This window comes from Rutilus rutilus (genome assembly GCF_951802725.1).
Source record: "Rutilus rutilus genome assembly, chromosome: 6".
Lineage (NCBI taxonomy): Eukaryota > Metazoa > Chordata > Actinopteri > Cypriniformes > Leuciscidae > Rutilus > Rutilus rutilus.
In genome coordinates this window covers 41,920,741-41,942,773 of record NC_140214.1, presented here as the reverse complement: position 1 = coordinate 41,942,773, position 22,033 = coordinate 41,920,741, and the positions used below count along the sequence as shown (strand labels likewise).

The window sequence follows — 22,033 nt, the reverse complement described above, 5'->3', positions numbered from 1 at the left end:
ATTAACATAAAAATTATTTTAAAATTGTATCTTAGGTTGTTATACTCGTCGAGTGTCATTTTGCACAGAGCATTCTTTAATATTTATAACCATAGCAAAAATATTTAGTTGTCATGAAGATTCTTTACGTGTATTTTAAACATGCATGGGCGCTTGACATCACTCGCACAGTCACGGTGATTGCAGTCAGTCGCGCATCGGCTGAGTAGTGGCAACCGCAATAAGGCCAAGTCACTTTGCCACCTGCAGGCAGGCATCTATACATACAACTTTGTTAACTTTTGGCTCGTTTACCAATGGTGGGTAACAGAAACAAAATGCCGGCCAAAATATGTTTCTACCGGCCAACATAATTTTTAAGATGTAAGGTTAACGTTAGCTATCCTGTGTTTACTTGGGTTGATGGGATGGGTAGCCTACATGCACAACGTCTTGTTAGCAACACTGAGTCTCAAATTCATTTTACTTGCTATTTCAAATGTTTACCAGCAGTGACGGTTAAACTCTGGGCGCTCGGCTCAGATGCGTTTACCAGTATGAAGCCGATTTCAACAGTTGCTGCAGCAAGCGTCAGCACGCATGACGTGTCTCACTTTCGGTGAGATAAAACTCAACGCCTGACTTAAAATCATCCCTTTTCGATCCTGCGTCATTACAGTGAACTTGAGGTAAGTCTTGTGTTCAATTTCCTTAAAAAGCATCAACATTTCATGCCGAGCATAGTTTCAATCAAGTTACGTCGACCTACATATTTCGAACTGTTGCTGATTAAATGTTGATTATTATCGATCCGTTTAAACTTTGTTCATGTTCATTTGACAGTGCTTCCCTAGATGAGACGAAAAGAAAGATTAGGACAACAATATCAAATTTTTGTCTGAGTAAAGTAGTGCAAATGGGGGTAATATGCTACTTTTATGGCGCGAACGAAGCTAATGTTGACTAACGTTAGCTGCGGTGTTTTTGCGCTAGCAGATCATATTTTCGTTCTGCTAGTTGGCAAAGAATTAGTCGCTAGGCTAGACACCATTTTTATTGAATGCAATTTACGTGAATGATATTTACGAGCACAGTCTTTGATCTGTGGAAGAAAATAAAGTGGAACAAATGTTAGCTGGCTTAAGGCCAATTCATACCGCACAGAAAACGCCAACAAACACGTTTTGTCCTAAAGTATATGCACATTTTGATCCTGTAAGAAAATATTTATTTTACTTATGTAAATAGAGGAATGATGTGGGACTTTGGTCTGCTGAAAGCTGGGTCATGTCTGTTGCTGAGTGAGATCGGGACTCTTATTATGAAAATGAACTGAGGACTCTTATAACGTTAGAGGAGCAGCTGCGCCGGCGACCTCACAGTTGCTGGGGATTATGATTACGCTGACACGTTCGCTCCTATTTTTACAGGTATGATACAACAACTTAATATGCACACGAGTCCTGTCATTCGTTCATGCTGCAAATATTTTGTGTATTAATGTTCTGGGTTGTGAAGATCTATGTGCAGACCGTCCGCCATTTTGTGAATGCTGTGACATGACGTCGTGAAGTGCATTTAATGGCCTTTGCACAGGGGCCTGTAACAGATGCACTCTCGACATTTAACAATATAAAACGAGAAGAAAGTTGTGTCTGAAAGCTGCAATCTTTTACTTGTATTGGTTAAAATGAATGAATATCTCGTTTTTCCGTGGGTGCTTGAGTTTGTCGGTGTCTGTCTGTTGGGGCAGTGTGAACATGACACTTATTTTTCATAACATTCTGAATACAACGGCCAACTTTTGTTGGTGACTTTTTTTGTTGGTGTTTGCTGGCGTTTGTCTGCGGTGTGAATTGGCCTCTAGTTGTACTTTTATGGCGCAAACTGAAATCGCACTTATAGCTAACATCAACATTACCTTTGGCTAAATGCGGTCTGTACAGACAGGTTTGAAAAGTTTATTAGCTACCCTAGGGCTGGGCAATATGGCTGAAAACTGTATCATGATGTAAGCGTTTCATATCGGTCATATCGATAATATTGATATTTTTTATGACCTATTTAAAATAAGGACCAGGAGAAAAATATATTACATTCAACATTTTTATTTTAAACTTAACCTTCCTCTGATTATAATCCCCTCAGTTATAAAGGCAGAAATGTCAACACAACCATGGAAAACAACACCATGGAAGACCATGGAGTCTCAACACCAAGTCTTCTCAGGAGGCTGTGTCTACAGGTAGGAATTCTACAAAGTGATCTCTCTCGGTTTACTCTGACATATCTACATACAATGTTTTGCTACTAATCTGTTATGCCTGCTTTTTCTTGTGTCTTACAGCAATTGCTAAGGAGATCCTTATCCAGCTTGATTCTATCAGAGAGCAGCAGTTGCTCATCCTGATGCAGCTCCTACAAATCTCCAGCAGTTCCAGACTTCACGCCAGACCCAACACATTTTGGCCTCCCACTTTCAACTATTTAGGAGCTACAATGTTTGGAGGAGACATTAAAGAATCCAGAGGAGAAGAAGAATTTGGTGAGTTAAATTATGCATTAATCAGATCATTCCTAAAAGACAGTGCCCTCTCTCACTCATGCTATATTCCTTAAATAACTAACGAGTTACATGTCTTTGTTTCAGACTGTTCTCCTTGGAATGGTCGGAGGCATGACTCTTAAAGACACTGTGGGCTGGGTCCTGAAAAGAGCAATGAACACTTCACTGGCGAGACTCATTAAAAGTGTGGTTCTGGGTGAGTGTCAGTTCTGGATAACTGCACTGTGGTGACATCCCAGGGCTCTACAGTGCGACTTTTTTTCTTTTTTTTTACTGGGTGTGACAGTGACAAAGTATTTAGGAGCACCAGTGCGACTGACCTGATCAGGTTCTATGGGTGCACCCTCCATTGAAACTAGGGCTGTAACGATTCCTCGATTAAAGTCGAGTACTTGATTTAAAAAAAAACTCAATTGCAATTTACCCGTGTTGAGTAACCGGCAAAATACCGTAAGTGCCGCATTCCACAGACGAGAATCCATGAAAAACATTATTACACCGTTTTCTAAGGCTACGCGATCTATTTAAAACCATTTACAATCATAATATAGCATAGTGCTATCATGAAATCACAAAGGCTGTGATTTAGTTAAGAATATGCGGTAAAAAAAAAAAAAAAAGCCCCTGCAAGTAATTTGATTAAATATCGCCTTTTAATGGGTAGGTTAATTTGTCATTGATCAGAAGGTGCTCCTAAATTTTTGACTGTGCTCCTAAACTTTTAGGGCCCTGCATCCAAATGAAGTTTTGGTGGTTGCTGAGTAACATCACGTGGTCATGCTGCCCTCTTCTATCTTGTGTTTTTCTCAGATGCAGTCCGCCGCAATGCCCTGACCAAAGATTCTACAGAAGAGGAAACAGAGCTGCTCATCACCAGGTGGCTGTGGCTAGCCTCTGATAGGGATGCTGGCCGAAGCCAGAGGGCGAACAGGCAGACAACTCAAAAACGCGGTGGGCCAGAATTAAATGTTTCAAAGTTAAAAATTTTGATATTAGAAAATGGTATTTGAACTCCTTGATTCTACATTAATGCTGTGATATTTCTATTCTATTCTATTCTATTCTATTCTATTCTATTCTATTCTATTCTATTCGTTTCAATTCAAATCTGTTATTAAAAAGTGTGTGCGTAGACAACTCAAACGCAGTGTGACAGAATTAAATGTTTCAAAGTTAAAAATGTTGATATTGGAAAATGGTATTTGAACTCCTTGATTCTACATTAATGCTGTGATATTATTTATATTCTATTCTTTTCAATTCAAATCAAATCTGTTATTAAAAAGTGTGTGTGCATAGACAACTAAACGCAGTGGGCCAGAATTAAATGTTTCAAAGTAAAAAATGTTGATAATGGAAAGTTGTATTTGAACTCCTTGATTCTACATTAATGCTGTGATATTATTTCTATTCTATTCAAATCTGTTATTAAAAAGTGTGTTTATCCTATTTTTGTAGTGTGGTCTAATAAAAAATGCATTAAACATGAAACCTGTCTTCCTTGTGCTGTTTTACTTTGTTTATCTTGCATAAATAACGGCTGCTAAGCAATTTTAGTATTAACCTGATATGAATGGAAATCAAAGTTAAAATAAGCCCAAATAAGGAACGGGATTGGAGGCGAGCTTATGTCCTCTCACTCGGGGTTCCGCAACCGGGCCGCGTTAAAACTGAGCGCTTGGCCGAGTGTCTTTAGCCTTAATCGGGCCGCGTTAAAACCGAGCGCTCGCAGAGCAATCGGACCTAGATTCATGCCGAGGATCGGCCGATTGTTTTAGCCTTAATCGAGCCGCTTTCGGCCCGCACAATTTTTGCTAGCTGGGTTGAGATCCCAAAGACATGAGGGACAAGTTACCTTCATTCAGTTTTCTTTGAAATATGTGCTTGTCTTGTAATGTGCTTGAATCCATAAAGAATAATGATTTTACATTTACATTTTACATTTATTCATTTAGCTGACGCTTTTATCCAAAGCGACTTACAATTGCTATATATGTCAGAGGTCGCACGCCTCTGGAGCAACTAGGGGTTAAGTGTCTTGCTCAGGGACACATTGGTGTCTCACAGTGGATTCGAACCCGGGTCTCTCACACCAAAGGCATGTGTCTTATCCATTGCGCCACCACCCCCCTCAAAATGGAAGGGATTATGACTGCATTTTTTTATGTTGTCATCTATGCATTTTGACAAAATCTCCACCACAACGTCAACCATTCCTGGCCCCAGACCATGGCTCAAGTTGTGGAAGTCCTGGCCATTCCTCTGAACCTCCTGAGCCAAATTTTGCAACTGGTATCTGGAAGGAGACATTGAATGTTCTCAGTATATAGCTTTATCTGTGCATTTATATCAACATAGTGAAGCTTCTAACCTATTGTAATTGACGTTATATTACAAGACTGACAGAGCTTAAAGCAAGAAATCATTCTGTGCCTGAAATTATCTAAATGTCATTATATATGACTATAAACTATCTATCAAATGTTGAATGTACTGGCCCACACTTGAATTCAGGCACAGTAACTTTAAGCCCTGCAAATAAAATTTTTGTATCTCTGTCTGAGCACACAGATGTATAAAGTAAAATATTTCTTTTGCAAATGCTTACTTTAACTCTGCCGCTTTCCCAATAGCCACAATTGGGTCAGTGGTCATCGGCATGGTCACTGCCTCAAAGTTGATGCCCTTGGCTGCAAGGACACCCACCGACTGACAAAGGTCCTTTGCTTCCCCTTTAATAACAAAAGGTAAAACAGAAAATAAATGTGAATAGAATGAACACAGCCTTCGATACACTGTTATGTCAAAGTGCATTTTTTTACAACTACATAGCAACATAACCAACTTTGCAACCAAATTTAATGTAAAACTGTTAATAATTGAACTGTACCCTCTGTCAGTCTGGTGCACAATGATGTCACCTGGGTGACAGGCCCAGGGACCACTCCCACATTCTTCAGCTCCTCCTTCAGGTTCCTTTTTTCATTTTTATTAATTCTGAGGAGTGACGTCAGTGTATTGACAGACATCATCTCTGGAGGAGCAGTCCTCCTCTTCACCTCCTCCACAGATACAGGGTACCTTTGTCAGACATATTTAAAAACAGAGGCCAATGAGTGATGAGTCTAAATCCCAGAAATTAAAACGGTAGAGATGCTTTTGCAAACTTGTGATTGGCAATCATTGTCAGGTTGTTCTATAAAATTACAGACATTCTATTTTTCCTATGAAAGCCCAGAGCGGTATGTGTTGTTTCTATCGAGCTCCATTTGTCTGTACCATAATTAACTTTAATCCTATTAACTTTCCTGTCATCATCATGCCAGCAGATGCTAGATGCTATTTTGTTGTTATGAAACAAAATGTGATAAAAAAAGTTTTTTTCTGCTGCTAAGAAAAATCACATAAGCCTAAATGTTTATCTCTGAAACATAACTCTTGCCTGTGTGCACGGTGACCAGAGCACACCTTTAGAAGGCTTGGCACACACCGAAAAGCCTGGGTGTCCTCGGGGTCCTGGGGGTCTTCAGGGTCTTGTGCGCCCTGGGGATCTAGTTTGGGGTCTTGTGCAACCTGGAGATGTAGTTCGATGTATTGTGCGCCCTGGGGTTCTGGTCCGTGGTCTTGTGCGTCCTGGGGATCTGTTTCGGAGTCTTGTGCGTCCTGGGGATCTGGTTCGGAGTCTTGTGCATCCTGGGGATCTGGTACGAGGTCTTGTGCGCCCTGGGGATCTGGTTCGGGGTCTTGTGCACCCTGGGGATCTGGCTTGGGGTCTTGTGCGTCCTGGGGATCTGGCTTGGGGTCTTGTGCACCCTGGGGATCTGGTTCGGGGTCTTGTGCGCCCTGGTAATCTGTTTCGGGGTCTTGTGCACCCTGGGGATGTAGTTTGAGGTCTTGTGCAACCTGGGGATCTTCAAGGTGGTCTTGGGGCAGGTGAGCAGATGGTCTTGGGGTGTCCTTGGAGACAGGGGGTGGGGGCTGGAGGGCCAGTGGAGTGGTCACCAGAGGTGATCTATGAAATATTTGGATTTTGGACCGTTTCGCTGGCCCTTGAAAGTAAAAAAAAGACAAAAAAGATGAATAGCTGGTAAAAGTATGGATAGATGGATGGACAAAAATGGTAGATGAATTAATTAATTAATTGATGGGTGAGATAATGAATTGAAAAATAGTGAGTTAGATTTACAGGGTTTCCATCAATGAAAAATCAAAAAGTCAAAGAAGACCCTTACCCTGTGAGCGAGCTGTTTGTGTTAATAAGCAGAATTGCTAACTTACTTCCATTTGAATCATGTTGCTTGCTGTTCCTTGCTTTTGCTGGAGGACATTACAAGGTATGGTTTAGTACATTTCTGTCATTATATGTAAGGGATAATGAATAGATATTTATGGTATGCAAATACTGAAGAATAATGTATAATGAAAGAATGGATGTACATTTTCTCCCTATAAACACAATGAGACTTTAAAAATGGTAAATTGATATTGTAATTTAGAATAACCCTAAAATGTATTCAGGTTTACCCTTACTTCGTGTGAGCACAGGCATCTTTTCCAATAAATAGACCTACATGATAAAAAGAGAGGCAAAACAGTAGGGTAAGAAGGGTATACAGTTAAATATCAAATAATTCAAATGATGTGGCTACCTCATAGTTATGTCAATGGAAGACAATTACTTAAAATGCAGTTATCTGAAATTAACAAGTGGATGAAGCTAGTTTTACAAAGCAGCAGAAGTCGGTTTGTATGTGTACATGCCTCAGTTATCTAACAACTGGATTATGGTTACTTAGCAAAATACATATCTACAATTCAACACCCTGCCTCAGAGATAACCAGCCTTAACCAGCCCAGTCAGTCTATCTGTGCCTAGCTCTATCCTGGATGCCTTCCAGTTATCTAGGAATAAATCGCTGCCTTTGAGATACCCCGTGTTAAAACATCACCTCAGCTGCCTTGTATGTATCTAAAACTCAACAGGCTGCCTCAGAGTAAGCCAGTATTACAAAGCTGCTTAGAAGTCAGTCTGGCTTTATCTGGGTCTATCCCGGATGCCTTCCAGTTATCTAAGAATAAATCGCTGCCTTTGAGTTACCCAGTGTTAAAACATCTCTGCAGCTGCCTCAGAGTAAGCCAGTATTACAAAGATGCTTAGAAGTCAGTCTGGCTTTATCTAGCTCTATGTGGATGCCTTCCAGTTATCTAACAACAAACCACTGCCTTTGAGCTACCAAGTATTACAAAGACCTTGTCTGCGTTGCCTTCCAGTTATCTACAATTCAACACTCTGCCTCAGAGGTAACCAGCCTTGCAAAGCTAGTTGGAATTCAGTCTGTCTGTACCTAGCTCTATTTTGGATGCCTTCCAGTTATCTAGGAATAAATCGCTGCCTTTGAGTTACCCAGTGTTAAAACATCACCTCAGCTGCCTTGGAGTTATCTAAAACTCAACAGGCTGCCTCAGAGTAAGCCAGTATTACAAAGCTGCTTAGAAGTCAGTCTGGCTTTATCTAGGTCTATCCCGGATGCCTTCCAGTTATCTAGGAATAAATCGCTACCTTTGAGTTACCCAGTGTTAAAACATCACCACAGCTGCCTTGGAGTTATCTAAAACTCAACAGGCTGCCTCAGAGTAAGCCAGTATTACAAAGCTGCTTAGAAGTCAGACTGGCTTTATCTAGGTCTATCCCGGATGCCTTCCATTTATCTAGGAATAAATCGCTGCCTTTGAGTTACCCAGTGTTTAAACATCACCACAGCTGCCTTGGAGTTATCTAAATTTCAACAGGCTGCCTCAGAGTAAGTCAGTATTACAAAGTTGCTTAGAAGTCAGTCTGGCTTTATCTCGGTCTATCCCAGATGCCTTCCAGTTATCTAGGAATAAATCGCTGCCTTTGAGTTACCCAGTGTTAAAACATCACCACAGCTGCCTTGGAGTTATCTAAAACTCAACAGGCTGCCTCAGAGTAAGCCAGTATTACAAAGCTGCTTAGAAGTCAGTCTGGCTTTATCTGGGTCTATCCCGGATGCCTTCCAGTTATCTAGGAATAAATCGCTGCCTTTGAGTTACCCAGTGTTAAAACATCTCTGCAGCTGCCTCAGAGTAAGCCAGTATTACAAAGATGCTTAGAAGTCAGTCTGGCTTTATCTAGCTCTATGTGGATGCCTTCCAGTTATCTAACAACAAACCACTGCCTTTGAGCTACCAAGTATTACAAAGACCTTGTCTGCGTTGCCTTCCAGTTATCTACAATTCAACACTCTGCCTCAGAGGTAACCAGCCTTGCAAAGCTAGTTGGAATTCAGTCTGTCTGTACCTAGCTCTATTTTGGATGCCTTCCAGTTATCTAGGAATAAATCGCTGCCTTTGAGATACCCAGTGTTAAAACATCACCACAGCTGCCTTGGAGTTATCTAAATTTCAACAGGCTGCCTCAGAGTAAGTCAGTATTACAAAGCTGCTTAGAAGTCAGTCTGGCTTTACCTAGCTCTATTTTGGATGCCTTCCAGTTATCTAGGAATAAATCACTGCCTTTGAGTTACCCAGTGTTAAAACATCACCACAGCTGCCTTGGAGTTATCTAAAACTCAACAGGCTGCCTCAGAGTAAGCCAGTATTACAAAGCTGCTTAGAAGTCAGTCTGGCTTTATCTAGGTCTATCCCGGATGCCTTCCAGTTATCTAGGAATAAATCGCTACCTTTGAGTTACCCAGTGTTAAAACATCACCACAGATGCCTTGGAGTTATCTAAACTTCAACAGGCTGCCTCAGAGTAAGTCAGTATTACAAAGCAGCTTAGAAGTCAATCTGGCTTTATCTAGGTCTATCCCGGATGCCTTCCAGTTATCTAGGAATAAATCGCTGCCTTTGAGTTACCCAGTGTTAAAACATCACCACAGCTGCCTTGGAGTTAATTAAATTTCAACAGGCTGCCTCAGAGTAAGCCAGTATTACAAAGCTGCTTAGAAGTCAGTCTGGCTTTATCTAGGTCTATCCCGGATGCCTTCCAGTTATCTAGGAATAAATCGCTGCCTTTGAGTTACCCAGTGTTAAAACATCACCACAGCTGCCTTGGAGTTAATTAAATTTCAACAGGCTGCCTCAGAGTAAGCCAGTATTACAAAGCTGCTTAGAAGTCAGTCTGGCTCTTTCTAGCTCTATCTGAATGCGTTCCAGTTTTCTAACAACAAACAGCTGCCTTTGAGCTACCAAGTATTACGAGCACATGTCTAAGCATGTCTTAAAACTTAACTAGCAACAACTGGATGCCTAAAGGAGTTTTGGAAAGACACCCACTCAACCATGCCTTTGGGCAGCTCACTGAAAACTATGTGGTCTTGTAGCTGTATAAGCAGACTGGGAGACATAGAACTAACTAACATAGCACTACACATAGCACTTCTCGGTCTTACAACCACCCAAAAAAATTAATTGGCTGCCTGGAAGATAGCTAGCGCTAACTGCTGCCCCCATTACTAAGTAGCTGTCCTGCACGGATAAGTAAGTAGTAGGCTACTTGCCAAAATAAATAGAATGTTCACCACTTCCAGCTATTTGAACAGGTTGACTGCATTTGAGCTAACCTTGGCTTAAAACAGTTAGCTAAAAGCTACCATTGCAATCTGTTTACAGTTAGCTAGCTAGCTGAGGTGTCCGTTCAGCAAAGAAAAATCCCTAGCAGCTAGTGTGGGCTATATTTCAAAGCATAGTCATTTTTTTTTATAATAAAGCATTCCATTATGAATTATGAATTATGAACATTTCTTAGAATATTGCTCTATGCAACTTACCGTATCAAGTTGAGTCGAATCAAGATCGCTCGTTGGCGCTCGAAGTTGAATTTGAGCACCAGTGTTGTGATTGGCTGAAACTGTCAGGGGCGGGGAGTGCCTTCCATGCAGTGCTGCCTGGAAGACTACGTTGGGGGCTTAAAACACCAGTGAGCTGAATTAATAGTGAGTTAACCCTTACGTGTGCGTTCGCTCTATTGTCGTTTAAAATTTAAAAAAGGTAAAAGAAGATTTGAAAAATTTTAAAGAGGTAAAAGTGTTGTTAAATCGGTTCTTATCATGTTTTATCTCAATGTTTACTCGTGAAATCAAGTAAATTGACAGTAATATGCTCTCATTCATGGTATATATATATATTTATTTCGTTTTATTTGTTTTTGTCTTGTTTGCGTCGACACGCTTTGTGTTGCACTCTGTGTATAAAAATGCGCTATATAAATAAACATTTACTTACTTTCTTACTTTTCTCAAGACATAGAAATTTTATGCGAGGTGGTTATCCAGCACCAAAACTGCAATGTTCGGTGCGGCACGTAAGGGTTATGAACCTTGTGAACTTTTTGCAGCTGGTGAGAAAGCCAGTGATTGGTTTAAAGTGTCCATGTCTTGATTTTTCCACTCTGTTCTGTGTCTAGAAGTGGTGAGCATAATAGCAGGATTTATTAAAGCTTGCAACATTTGCCAGACACTACAGCTTTGAGGAGATGGAGCTGCGGGAGGTTAGATGTAGATGGATAAGAATAAAACAAAAAAATGTTGTTGAAGCGAGGTTAATGTCAAACGTCTTATCTTAATGGTGCTCCATGTCTTGTTAGGCTGTTAGCAAACAAATAATACTACTTTGACATTAAGTCAACATCATTGGCGTTCCAACCCCTTTTTTCCCCTCCAGGAGCACAGAGGGTATAGACAAACAACCTCTTCTGGGTGTCTTATAGTGTATAGGTCCCATTGGCAAAGTTTAGTTGGAGGCTATTGGGCAAAAGCATCACCTAAACAATTTAAACAAACAACACTGACATAAGAAAAAGGAAAGCAACTACTACCATCCGTGCATGGAGCACACTTAACTAACTTAAAGGCAGAGATAGTTTACAGAATGAATGTGTTAATGTTAAATGTAACTTTGGTTACACCATGCATTTGCCTACTCTTTAAATGTTTTTTGTGCTTCGACAGAAACTCCTCCCTGAGGACTATGAACACCATATCTGTTTATTTGAGCCTCTTGAGGGCAAGAACTGCAACATTTCTCTAAAAGTAAGACTTCACACTGAGGAGGAGGTTCGCAGATGACTTCAAGTCTTTCAAAAGTCATCACAAACGACATGACGGGTGAACAAAAGCTACCCTGTGGAACGACAATGGCAGAACATGTACAGAGTAAGTGATTCCATAGCAGGTGCATTCATTTATTTTTGCAAGGGTTGAGCCAAAACCTTAATTGAACGTGTTTGAAGGTGGACCTAAGATGCCAACACAACACACGGCATTCTTCCTCGAAAAAACAAATACATCCTGCCCTGCTGTGATGATTTTATCCTCAAGAGGCAAAGCTTTTCGCAGAACAGAAAGTCCAGGTTAGATTTCACATTTACTTGTATAGCGCTTTTCACAATACATATCACTTCAAAGCAGCTTTACAGAAAATGCGTGTCTACATTACAGTTTACAGTGATCTGTTATCAGAGGTGACTGTGTGCCAGTAATGCATTTCAGAAATGTACATATACAAATCACGCAGTTAGCTAACAATATATTCAATTCAATGTATTAATTTAAGGCAGAAACAATGAGCTCATTGAAGTAGGATATATGGAAACATTTTGCATTGGTGCTTTTTTACAGACTCAAAGACTACGACTACAAATTGAAAAAAATAAAACCAAAGTTTTTTTGAGGTAATGTAATCTTGTTAAAACGGATTTCTTAAAATTGGTATTGAAAAAAGTATCGTTCAGGAACCGGTATCGAAGTCAAGGTATCGGTATCAAAAATTTTTAACGATACCCAGCCCTAGATACGGCAGGAGCCAATCAGCTGCGCCCTATAGATAACCATGTGATTATGAACAGGTGAGTAAAAGGACCTACATGTATTAGTGCACCATCTAGAGTTTCACGCCAGAACTTTGCATTTCAGATTGCTTGATTGAGCCTTTGCCACGCCTTCAGGAAAGAAAGAAATACGGTTGATTTAATTGCGCCAATATCTACCCAAGGTAGGTCCTGACTGGCTGCTTGATCGGATCGGCCCTTCCAACCGCCCGTCTAGATGAATTTGGAACCAAAGCAATGTGTTGGTCCTGGAAAAGCCAAAGCTAATCACATTCCTCAAATGCCAGGACTTCTTCCTCCACAGACACGAGTCCCAACAAGTTGCCCCATTTGTCGTCTTTTATGAACAGCAAGGGGGTGCAAGGGACCTATTTTACCCAGGGTCCCCACAGGGGCAGTCATATATAAGAGTCATGTGTCAAGTCTATTCTCAGCTATCTGTGTCGACCTAAAACTTTAGACTTTTCGTAATCTTTTGAAGTATTAAAATCAATCAGTTATCATAAGCCACTGCAATATGCATATCACGATATGTACATTTGCGATATATCGATAATTTCAAGAAGTCCTAAACAGCACCAATACCCGGGTAGCAAAGAATTCTGGCCCAGATTTGGCATGAAGCCGGCACAGCTGGCATTCAGTCGGCACTGGCATGAGGCATGTGAACCGAACATGGCCCGGTTATGGGGGAAATTGAACCGTCTTTAAGGTGGCAAACAAGATATGTGCCAGTGGTTAATTCCTTAAGTGTTCTGTATATGGCAATGTATGCCATCCACTTTCTAAAATGTATTTGTTATATGTTAACTGTTATATGTTGTCATACCTTTTACTAAACATATCACATACAGGAAATCTGCAAAAATATCTGGATTATGTCAGACTATCTGGAATACACAAAATACAAAACGATATTACATTGATAATGTGCAATACCGTCTATCCTAAAAGAAAAAAAGATAAAAAAGGGTATGAAATTTGTTAGTTGGAATGTGCAAGGGATTAACTCACCGATTAAAAGATCCAAAATATTAAATCATTTAAAAAAAAATTAAACACATACATTTGTCTATTGCAAGAAATCCATCTAATAGAATCTGACCATAAGAAACTTCAAACCTCCCAGTTTTCACATATCTTCTTTTCATCTTATAACTCAAAGAAGAGAGGAGTAGCCATTTTAATACAAAAGAACCTAATATTTACCATCAATAAAACAATAACTGACACAGAGGGCAGATATATCATCATAAATTCTACCATTAATAATAACAATATCACTATTGCCAACATTTATGGACCAAACATTGATGATGAAAACTTCTTCCACACTTTCTTCTCAATATTATCAGATTTTTCACAATCAGCGGTAATCATAGGGGGTGACTTCAACACAGTTATTAATCCAATATTAGACTAATCTAATCCTTCAAATCAGATGAAAACCTGGCACTCTACAGAAATTATAAAACAATATATGATAGATTTTTGTATTGGCGATAACTGGAGACAGAAAAACCCTACAATAAGAGAATATACATACTTCTCTCCAGTTCATAAATCTTTTTCCCGCAATGCAAGTAATTCCATTATGTCAGAAATTTCAAACACAACAATTTAACCCATTATCATTTCAGATCATGCACATATTACCCTCACTCTTTACAACAATAGAAACGTAAAAACCTCACACAGATGGCGTATGAACATATCACTACTCCAAGACCAAAAATTCAATGAATATTTTAAAAAAGAGTGACATATCTGACATATCTGCTACAATACTATGGGAGTCAGCCAAAGTAGTAATGAGAGGAAAGATTATATCATACTCTACATTTAAACATAAAAAAGAACAAAAATTGGAAAAAGACCTTGAAGACAAAATAAAAATATTACACCAAACTTACTCACAAAACCCCAATGAACAAATATTAAATGAGATAAATCAAATAGAGAATCAACTTGAAGAAATTATAAATAAAAAATTAGATTTTCAAAAACAACGCCTACATTTTGAATACATTTTGAATATAAGGACACATCAGGAAAATATCTAGCCAACCTGCTTGAACGTAATAAGGAAAAAGCCCATATACCTATAATTAAAAATGAGAACAAAATTATTCATAACCCGTAAGATTATGAGTACACAACTTTTCACACATTTGACAAAAATCTGTACAGTAACAATAAAAAACACATTGATAAAGAGATTGGTCATTTTTTGCATAACATAACGCTCTCCCAACTAAACCTAACCCAGAAAGAGGAATTAGAAAAACCAATAACAGATGACGAATATAAGAAAGCTCTCTTTGCGTTACCAAACAATAAATCACCAGGTTTAGACGGCTTCCCACCAGAATTCTACAAACGTTTTTGGTCAACTATTTCACCACAGTTTTTAGATATGTCAGCAGAAATGAAAAATAGCTAATCTATCCCACAGCATATGAACACAGCATTAATCTCTGTCTTACTCAAACCAAATAAAGACCCGGCATTATGCACAAGTTATAGACCCATATCCCTTATCAATACAGACATGAAAATAATTAGTAAAACCTTAGCCTCACGGTTAGAAACAGTCATTTCAAGTCTTATTCATCCAGATCAAACGGGTTTCATTAAAGGACGTCACTCGTCAGACAACATGCGTCGTTTATTTAACATCATGAATATTAGCAAACCACAAATACACAATTATTGTATCACTAGACGCGGAAAAAGCATTCGATAAAGTCAATTGGAATTTTCTTTTTGCAACATTAGAAAAATTTGGTTTTGGAGAATCATTCATTCATTGGATTAGAACATTGTATAGTACACCCAAGGCCACAGTTATCACTAACGACATCATATCACCATCATTTCAATTGCAACGAGGGACCAGACAAGGATGTCCACTCTTTCCACTCCTATTTGCAATATTCATAGAACCCTAAGCAGCCGCAAATTAGACAAAATGATAATATCACTGGTTTTTCAACAAATAAAAGCACTCATAAAATCTCACTATATGCAGATGATATTTTACTGTACCTACAAAAACCAGAAATGTCACTCATAGAAACTATCAATATCGTCAATATTTTTTCCTGAAATATCAGATTATACAATAAACTGGTCAAAATCTACAATTCTACTAATAAATAAAACATTACAATGTATAGAAAATCAGAATATCCCATTTAATATAGGCAATATCACATATCTGGGAATACACATCTCTCCCAACCTATCAGATTTATTTAATCTTAATTTCATTCCATTACTTAAATGTATAGAAGATGACTTAAAACGTTGGATGAATCTGCCATTATCGCTTATAGGAAGAATCTCAACAATAAAAATGGTCATATTACCAAAAATTAACTACCTATTTACAATGATACCAATCCAACCTTCTAAGAAGTGGTTAGATACATTAAATAGCAAGATAAATAAATTCTACTGGAAAAAAAACAACAACAAAAAAACAAGAATAAGCATTACCACATTACAGAAAAACAAAGATATGGGAGGATTAGGGGCACCCAACTTCCAGTATTATTATCTAGCAGCACAATTACAATATCTCTACAAATGGATAAACGCCAATCATATCCATAGTCCATGGTTAGACTTAGAACAGGCAGACTGTAAAAAAATGTCATTATCAGACCTACCATACATTACTGATGTGATTAAGGCTCATAATTTATACAACAATACGACAATTCGTGCAACATTATTAGCGTGGTGGAAAAGTAATTCTATAACTCATAATTCAATAACCCCACACTCTTTCTCTCCTATATGGCATAACCCAGATTTTACCATTAATAAATCTTCACTTATTAATGAAAAATGGAAAATTGCTTACAATTGACATCATCTGTTCTTGGATAATAAATTCATTCATTTTACAGAATTGATAGAAAAAATATAATTTAGCCAAAGATCAGTATTTTTATTACATACAAATCAACTATGCTACTAAAACTAAGAGTGGCAACCTTCTTCCTAAAACTCCACCTCTTATTGACATTTTTTTTTTAAATCAGCAACAAAAAAATTACTATCCAAATTATACTCTATATTACCAAATACAGATGCAACATGTTCAATACCTATTAAACAATGGGAAAATGACCTTAACATAAAAACAGATGTTAATTTATGGAAACAAGTCTGCTTAAATACATTTATTTTAAGCAGAAATACTAATGTTCAACTAATCCAATTTAAAAAGTTATATACAGAACACATTTAACTCAACATAAACTGTTTAAAATGGGATTATCAGAATCAAATAAATGCGAACACTGCAGTCTCACACAAGATGATTACTTTCATGCCATCTGGTCCTGTCCCCCAGTTGCCAAATTTTGGAAAGAAATTACAGGAAAATTATCCATTTACCTTAAACGTAATATCCCGGCAAACCCGACATTATGTATTCTAGGAGACACATTACAAATAAACCCTCCACTGGAACATACAACACCCTTACTTCTGTCTCTAGCAAGAAAATTATTTTTATCAATTGGAAAACCAAAAATAAAATCAGTATTAGGGTAGTTGACAAATGGCCAAGAAAAAGATATATACACATATTTTTTTCACGTTTTCACTCAACAGTACTGTAAATGTGTCCTATGGTGTGACATTAAAAAAGTACTAAGAAATTATATTAAATAACATTAAAAAAATGCTTGAGACAGAATTGTTCACATTATTAAAACATTATTTTCTTAAAGTGATATTTATTTTACATGAAAGTACTAATTAGAATCATTTTCACCATGAATAGATGAACTTGATAAACTTTTCCCTACGAACGCAGGGAAAAAACTTTTTCGCCAACCTTACAAAACTGTTTGAAATTGTACCTATCTAAGAGGAGATATTATTGTAACTCCCCTAATGCCAAACCTGACTCTTTTTTAAAAGATATTTTAAAATAAGTATATTTTTTCTGTTGTTTCATGTTTGTCATACCATAGGACAAAACGTCACACCAAAGGACAAAGATAGCCATTGCATAAAAAGAGTCAGAATATATAGTGTTTATTGTAACAATTATAAAGGAGGACATTTGTTTTTTTGTTGAAACTTTATCTATTTGTTTTAATAGCTTATTAAGGAGGTCTTGTCCTATTGTGTGACATCTGTGTCCTATGGTGTCACACCAAAGGACATTCCCTGTCACATCAAAGGACATTTGAGCTTTTGGGGCAGTTAATAACCATGCTAATACTAGCTGAACTGTCATTAGCAATTGTCATGATACATTTGCATAATATTACATAGTCTGGCTGTTAAAAATACAAATTTTAATAAAAAAATGAAATTTAGGGGTGTCACACCAAAGGACAAAAAAACTTAACTTCAGTGGTCTGAGAACATAGTTAAATATTTGAACAATTCTGAGAGAAATACTTACCATGTGCACTGCTTATGGGCTTCATGGGGTCTTCAGTCACATGACCTTGAATGGGGTCTTTCAACTAAATGTAGTTGTCCATGATATTGCCCAACTTAATATCAGGTTATTGCATAACACCAAAGGACATTTTTTTTCTGTGACAAACTTTATGAATTTCCTACACTTTTAGAAATGTAGTTATAGGAAAAGTGATGGCCACTTAGTGAAATAGACAATTGCACAATTTGCCAGGAGTGTTCATTAAGATTTTAAACATTATTTTCTTTATTTATAAAAGATAATATTTATGAAATAATTTTGTCTACCGTCACACCATTGAACGATTTTGAGATAAATAATAACTTGGGTATTCAAACAACAAATTCATGTAAAACAAGAAAATGTTTAAACATTTACAGTATTCTAAATTATGCAAATGTGAAATAAATTATTTTTTATCTTCTGTGACGGTGAAAAAGCCATGTCACGTCAACTACCCAACTGCAAATCTACGTTTACACAATATCTAATTATTGCCTATTGCCTCTTCACTCTGGACATGTACAAGTCCTGAAGGTTGGGCAGATGCACACCAATGATCCTTTCAGCCGTCCTAACAGTCCATTACAGTCTTCTTCTGTCTGATTTACTGGCTGACCCAAACCAGACAGTTATAGAAGAGCACAGAACACACTCCATAACAGCTGAGTAAAACTGTGTCATCTGCGCTCGTGGCAGGTTGAACTTTTCCAGTTGATGAAGAAAGCACAACTTCTGCTGGGCCTTTTCTGCAATAGAGCAAATATGTTTGTCCCACTTCAGGTGCTGAGAGATGTAGAGACCAGGACCCTAAATGACTCCACTGTTCATGATGGTGAGTGGGAATAATGCTGGGGTGTTTCTCCTGAAGTCCACAATCATCTCCACTGTTTTGAGCGTGTTAAGCTCCAGGTTGTTGTGATGAACCAGACAGCAGCTGCCCCATACACAAAATAAATATATTTGAAATATATTTTCAAAATATATTTTTGGAATATATGCAAATATTTGATATTGGCCCAATAAATATATTTTAGTTAAATATATGTAAATATATGTTCATATGTTTTAACTTTTGCAAATTGTTTCATTTGAAATATATTTTGAAATTTAAAAAGTTAACATTTTCACAGACAAACAACACATTTTCAGTTTATTTCTTTAGATAGACCACTTCAGCTGTGGATGTGGGTATGGGAGAACAGTGCTCTACCACTTCCCCCGCCCACATTTTTCCTACTGGTCGGGGATCGAACCAGCAACCCTTTGGTTACAAGCCCAAAGCCCTAACCAGTTTACTGACTTTATTGGCCTAAAATGACAATTTTATTTAGAAAATAACACACAGAATGCAGAGTTTTTTCCCTTATTTTTACAGAATTTAATACAGTTATTTAATAGTGTGTGTATGCAGTGTTAGACACTGAGTTCTATCTATTGTTTAAGTGCACTTCACTGTTGGAGTGTCACTGTTATACTTGCATCATAAATATTGTGCATATTTTCAATATTTAAATGACTTCAAGAAAGATGTCAATAAAACAACAATAAATCTAATAATTGCACTTAGTGTTAGGTACGTGCCACCTAATATGGCCTAATAGTCCTAGGAAAGCAACTATCTGTCATTTTACATTGCAGTCATTTAAATGTAAGTACAGTATTTATTATAGCTGTGTGTCATAATACAGTAGTGAAATATGGTAGCATACTGTTGTGTATAGGGGAAAAGGTAGAGGAATTACTATGATCAAAATACATTTTCGACCCTTCTTTGGCAAGCTAAACATTTTATGACCATATATTTTGTCATATATTTTACATTACATGTTATAAATGTAAATATATTTCACAATTAACATCATACATTTTTGTTATATTTCAGAATATATTTCAAAATGATAAATATAAGTGAACAACGTCAATGTATTTGGAATACATGCCACATATATTTTTGACACTTGAAAATATATTTCAATATATTTCTTTTGTGTATGGGGCTCTTTAACCTCCAGTCTGTTAGCAGACTCTTCTCCGTCCTGGATGAGGCCGATGACTGTGGTGTCGTCTGTAAACTTCAGGAGCTGGACAGAGGCTGTTTAGAGGTGCAGTTGTTGGTGTACAGTGAGAAGAGCAGTGGGGAGAGCACACAACACTGAGGAGCACCAGTGCTGATGGTGAAGGTCCTAGATGTGAGTTTCCCAGCCTCACTCGCTGCTGTCTGTCTGAAGCTGGAGATCCACTGACAGATGAAGGTGGTACAGAGAGCTGGGTCAGTTTATTCAGGAGGATATCCGGGATGATGGAGTTGAAAGCGGAGCTGAAGTCCACAAATAAGATCCTTGCGTGAGTCCCAGATCTGTGGAGATGTTGCAAGATATAATACAGTCCCATGATTCGTCCTGTTCCACCTTTAATTAAAACAAGCTGCTCTTTATCCTCCAGACAGGCAGACTCGTGTCCATCCTGGATGAGGCCCATGAGAAAACAATCAGTATTCAGTGGAACAAAATGCAAATTATAATATTTCAATTACTGTTTTTGAGTAAAAAGGAGTTACACTGAATTCCTGTAATCAGATTAATTACTGACTTTACATGATCTTGCATAGATATCTGTGTTTTTAAATATAATAGATGTAAAGCATGAATCATGTTTATATGTGTGTGTGTGTGTGTGTGTGTCGGTGCGACTCCTATCGAGTCTCTGTAAAGGAGAAACTAATGAGTGTACGGCGTATGGAATAAACCACAGGGAGCAAATACAAATGTTATTTTGAGTTCAAACACAAACCTTTAGTTAAAGCCGTTTGTCCTCTAGTTTAAACATGTTTGTAGGCTCTTAGTAAATAACTGAGAGTAAAGTAAGTGTAAAGTAGTGTGACGTGTTGCTTGTCACAGTAAAAACACACTAGAGACAGAGACATTTCTCATGTGAGCTGGACGCTGTGAGCTGAAGCTGGAACTGCACTGATTTTAGCAGGAGTGCAGCGTTTTCCTACAATCTGACCAAGTCTGTTTTCACACTGAAATGATTCACTTCTACTGACACAGTCCATAAAGCAGGTGTTGATGTATAAAGCTGTGACAGTGAGCTTTTCTTCTCTTTCCTCCTTTGTGTTAAACATTTCAATAACTTCACATTCTGTTCTCACACAAACCCTTTGTTGCAATAAAGCTTAATGATAATTTCCTTTCACGAATGTTTGAAAGGTTTGTTCACATATCAGAGGTAAATGAAGATCTCTTTAATATCTCAGTGATGTTTCCTCACCTCAGGACACAGTTTGAGTCTCGTAGCTCGTCTCTGAGCCGCTGCTGTGAGTCTCCGATCTTATTGAAACTCAGATCAAGCTCTTTTAAAAACTGCAGTGCTTTTGAGTTCGTCAAAGACTGAGTTAAAGAAGAAACATCTGTAATGCCACAGTTCTGTAAACTAGAAAGACACAAACAGAGGAAGAGAGGTTATCTTAGAAACAAATCATGAATGTGAATAATGTGATATAATGTGAACTCAGGCTAATTAAGAGATATTGAGTATAAAGTGTTTTAGTTTAAATTGTTGAAGTGATTTTAAGCATTTTGATTCTTGTATGTGAATGTGACTGACCTCAGTCTCTCCAGTTTACAGTGTGAATCCTTCAGTACGGCACATAAGTGCTTCACTCCTGTGTTTTCTAGTTTATTCCAGCTCAGGTTCAGCTCTCTCAGGTGTGACGGGTTTGATTTCAGAGCTGAAGTCAGGATGAGACTCTGTTTCTCTGTAATACTGCAATCATACAGACTGAAGACAGAGAAATAACAATAGTTCACATCTATGATGATCATCTTATTGAAGAGCTACAGCAGCATTTAGTTTCCAATAGTCTGTTTTAAAACCCAGTCACACTAGTTCTGTGTGCTGGAAGACACTGTTTCTTCTCTTTCATTTTTAACTATTTATTTGACGTCTCTCTTCTTTATTCTCTGTTGTATATTCAGATTTCTACAGATTTCTCTCAGATTTCTGCATACACAATCAGTACATTGTATCAAATGCTGGAAATTAAACAATCTACTATATAAATAAAAACACACATACAAATGTGACCAATAGGGAAAACGTCTCTGGTTACTATCATAACCTTGGTTCCCTGAGAGGCGGGAAACAAAACATTGCGTAGCTATGCTGCGGGAACTCCTCC

The 22,033-nt window shown here is 37.9% G+C and overlaps 1 protein-coding gene and 2 long non-coding RNA genes across 3 annotated transcripts; 1 reads left to right on the top strand and 2 right to left on the bottom strand.

Annotated features, from left to right (window-relative positions):
- The first annotated feature begins 397 nt into the window (after positions 1-397).
- On the top strand, positions 398-4,036 carry LOC311292575. Its single transcript, XR_014627748.1, has 5 exons — positions 398-668; positions 2,128-2,224; positions 2,327-2,524; positions 2,630-2,741; positions 3,356-4,036. It is a non-coding gene; the product is annotated as an uncharacterized lncRNA (long non-coding RNA).
- Positions 4,037-6,454: 2,418 nt separating this feature from the next.
- LOC311292589 lies at positions 6,455-7,191 on the bottom strand. Its single transcript, XR_014627764.1, has 3 exons — positions 7,076-7,191; positions 6,824-6,862; positions 6,455-6,594 (listed from the first exon to the last, which is right to left on the bottom strand). It is a non-coding gene; the product is annotated as an uncharacterized lncRNA (long non-coding RNA).
- A 12,528-nt stretch (positions 7,192-19,719) lies between these two features.
- On the bottom strand, positions 19,720-21,677 carry LOC311292413 (ribonuclease inhibitor-like; the record flags this gene model as incomplete). Its single annotated transcript, XM_084412081.1, has 3 exons — positions 19,720-20,316; positions 21,124-21,285; positions 21,460-21,677. The coding sequence occupies 3 exons, from the start codon at positions 21,675-21,677 to the stop codon at positions 20,268-20,270; spliced, it is 429 nt and encodes a 142-aa protein (XP_084268207.1). The 3' UTR covers positions 19,720-20,267.
- Positions 21,678-22,033: the final 356 nt, after the last annotated feature.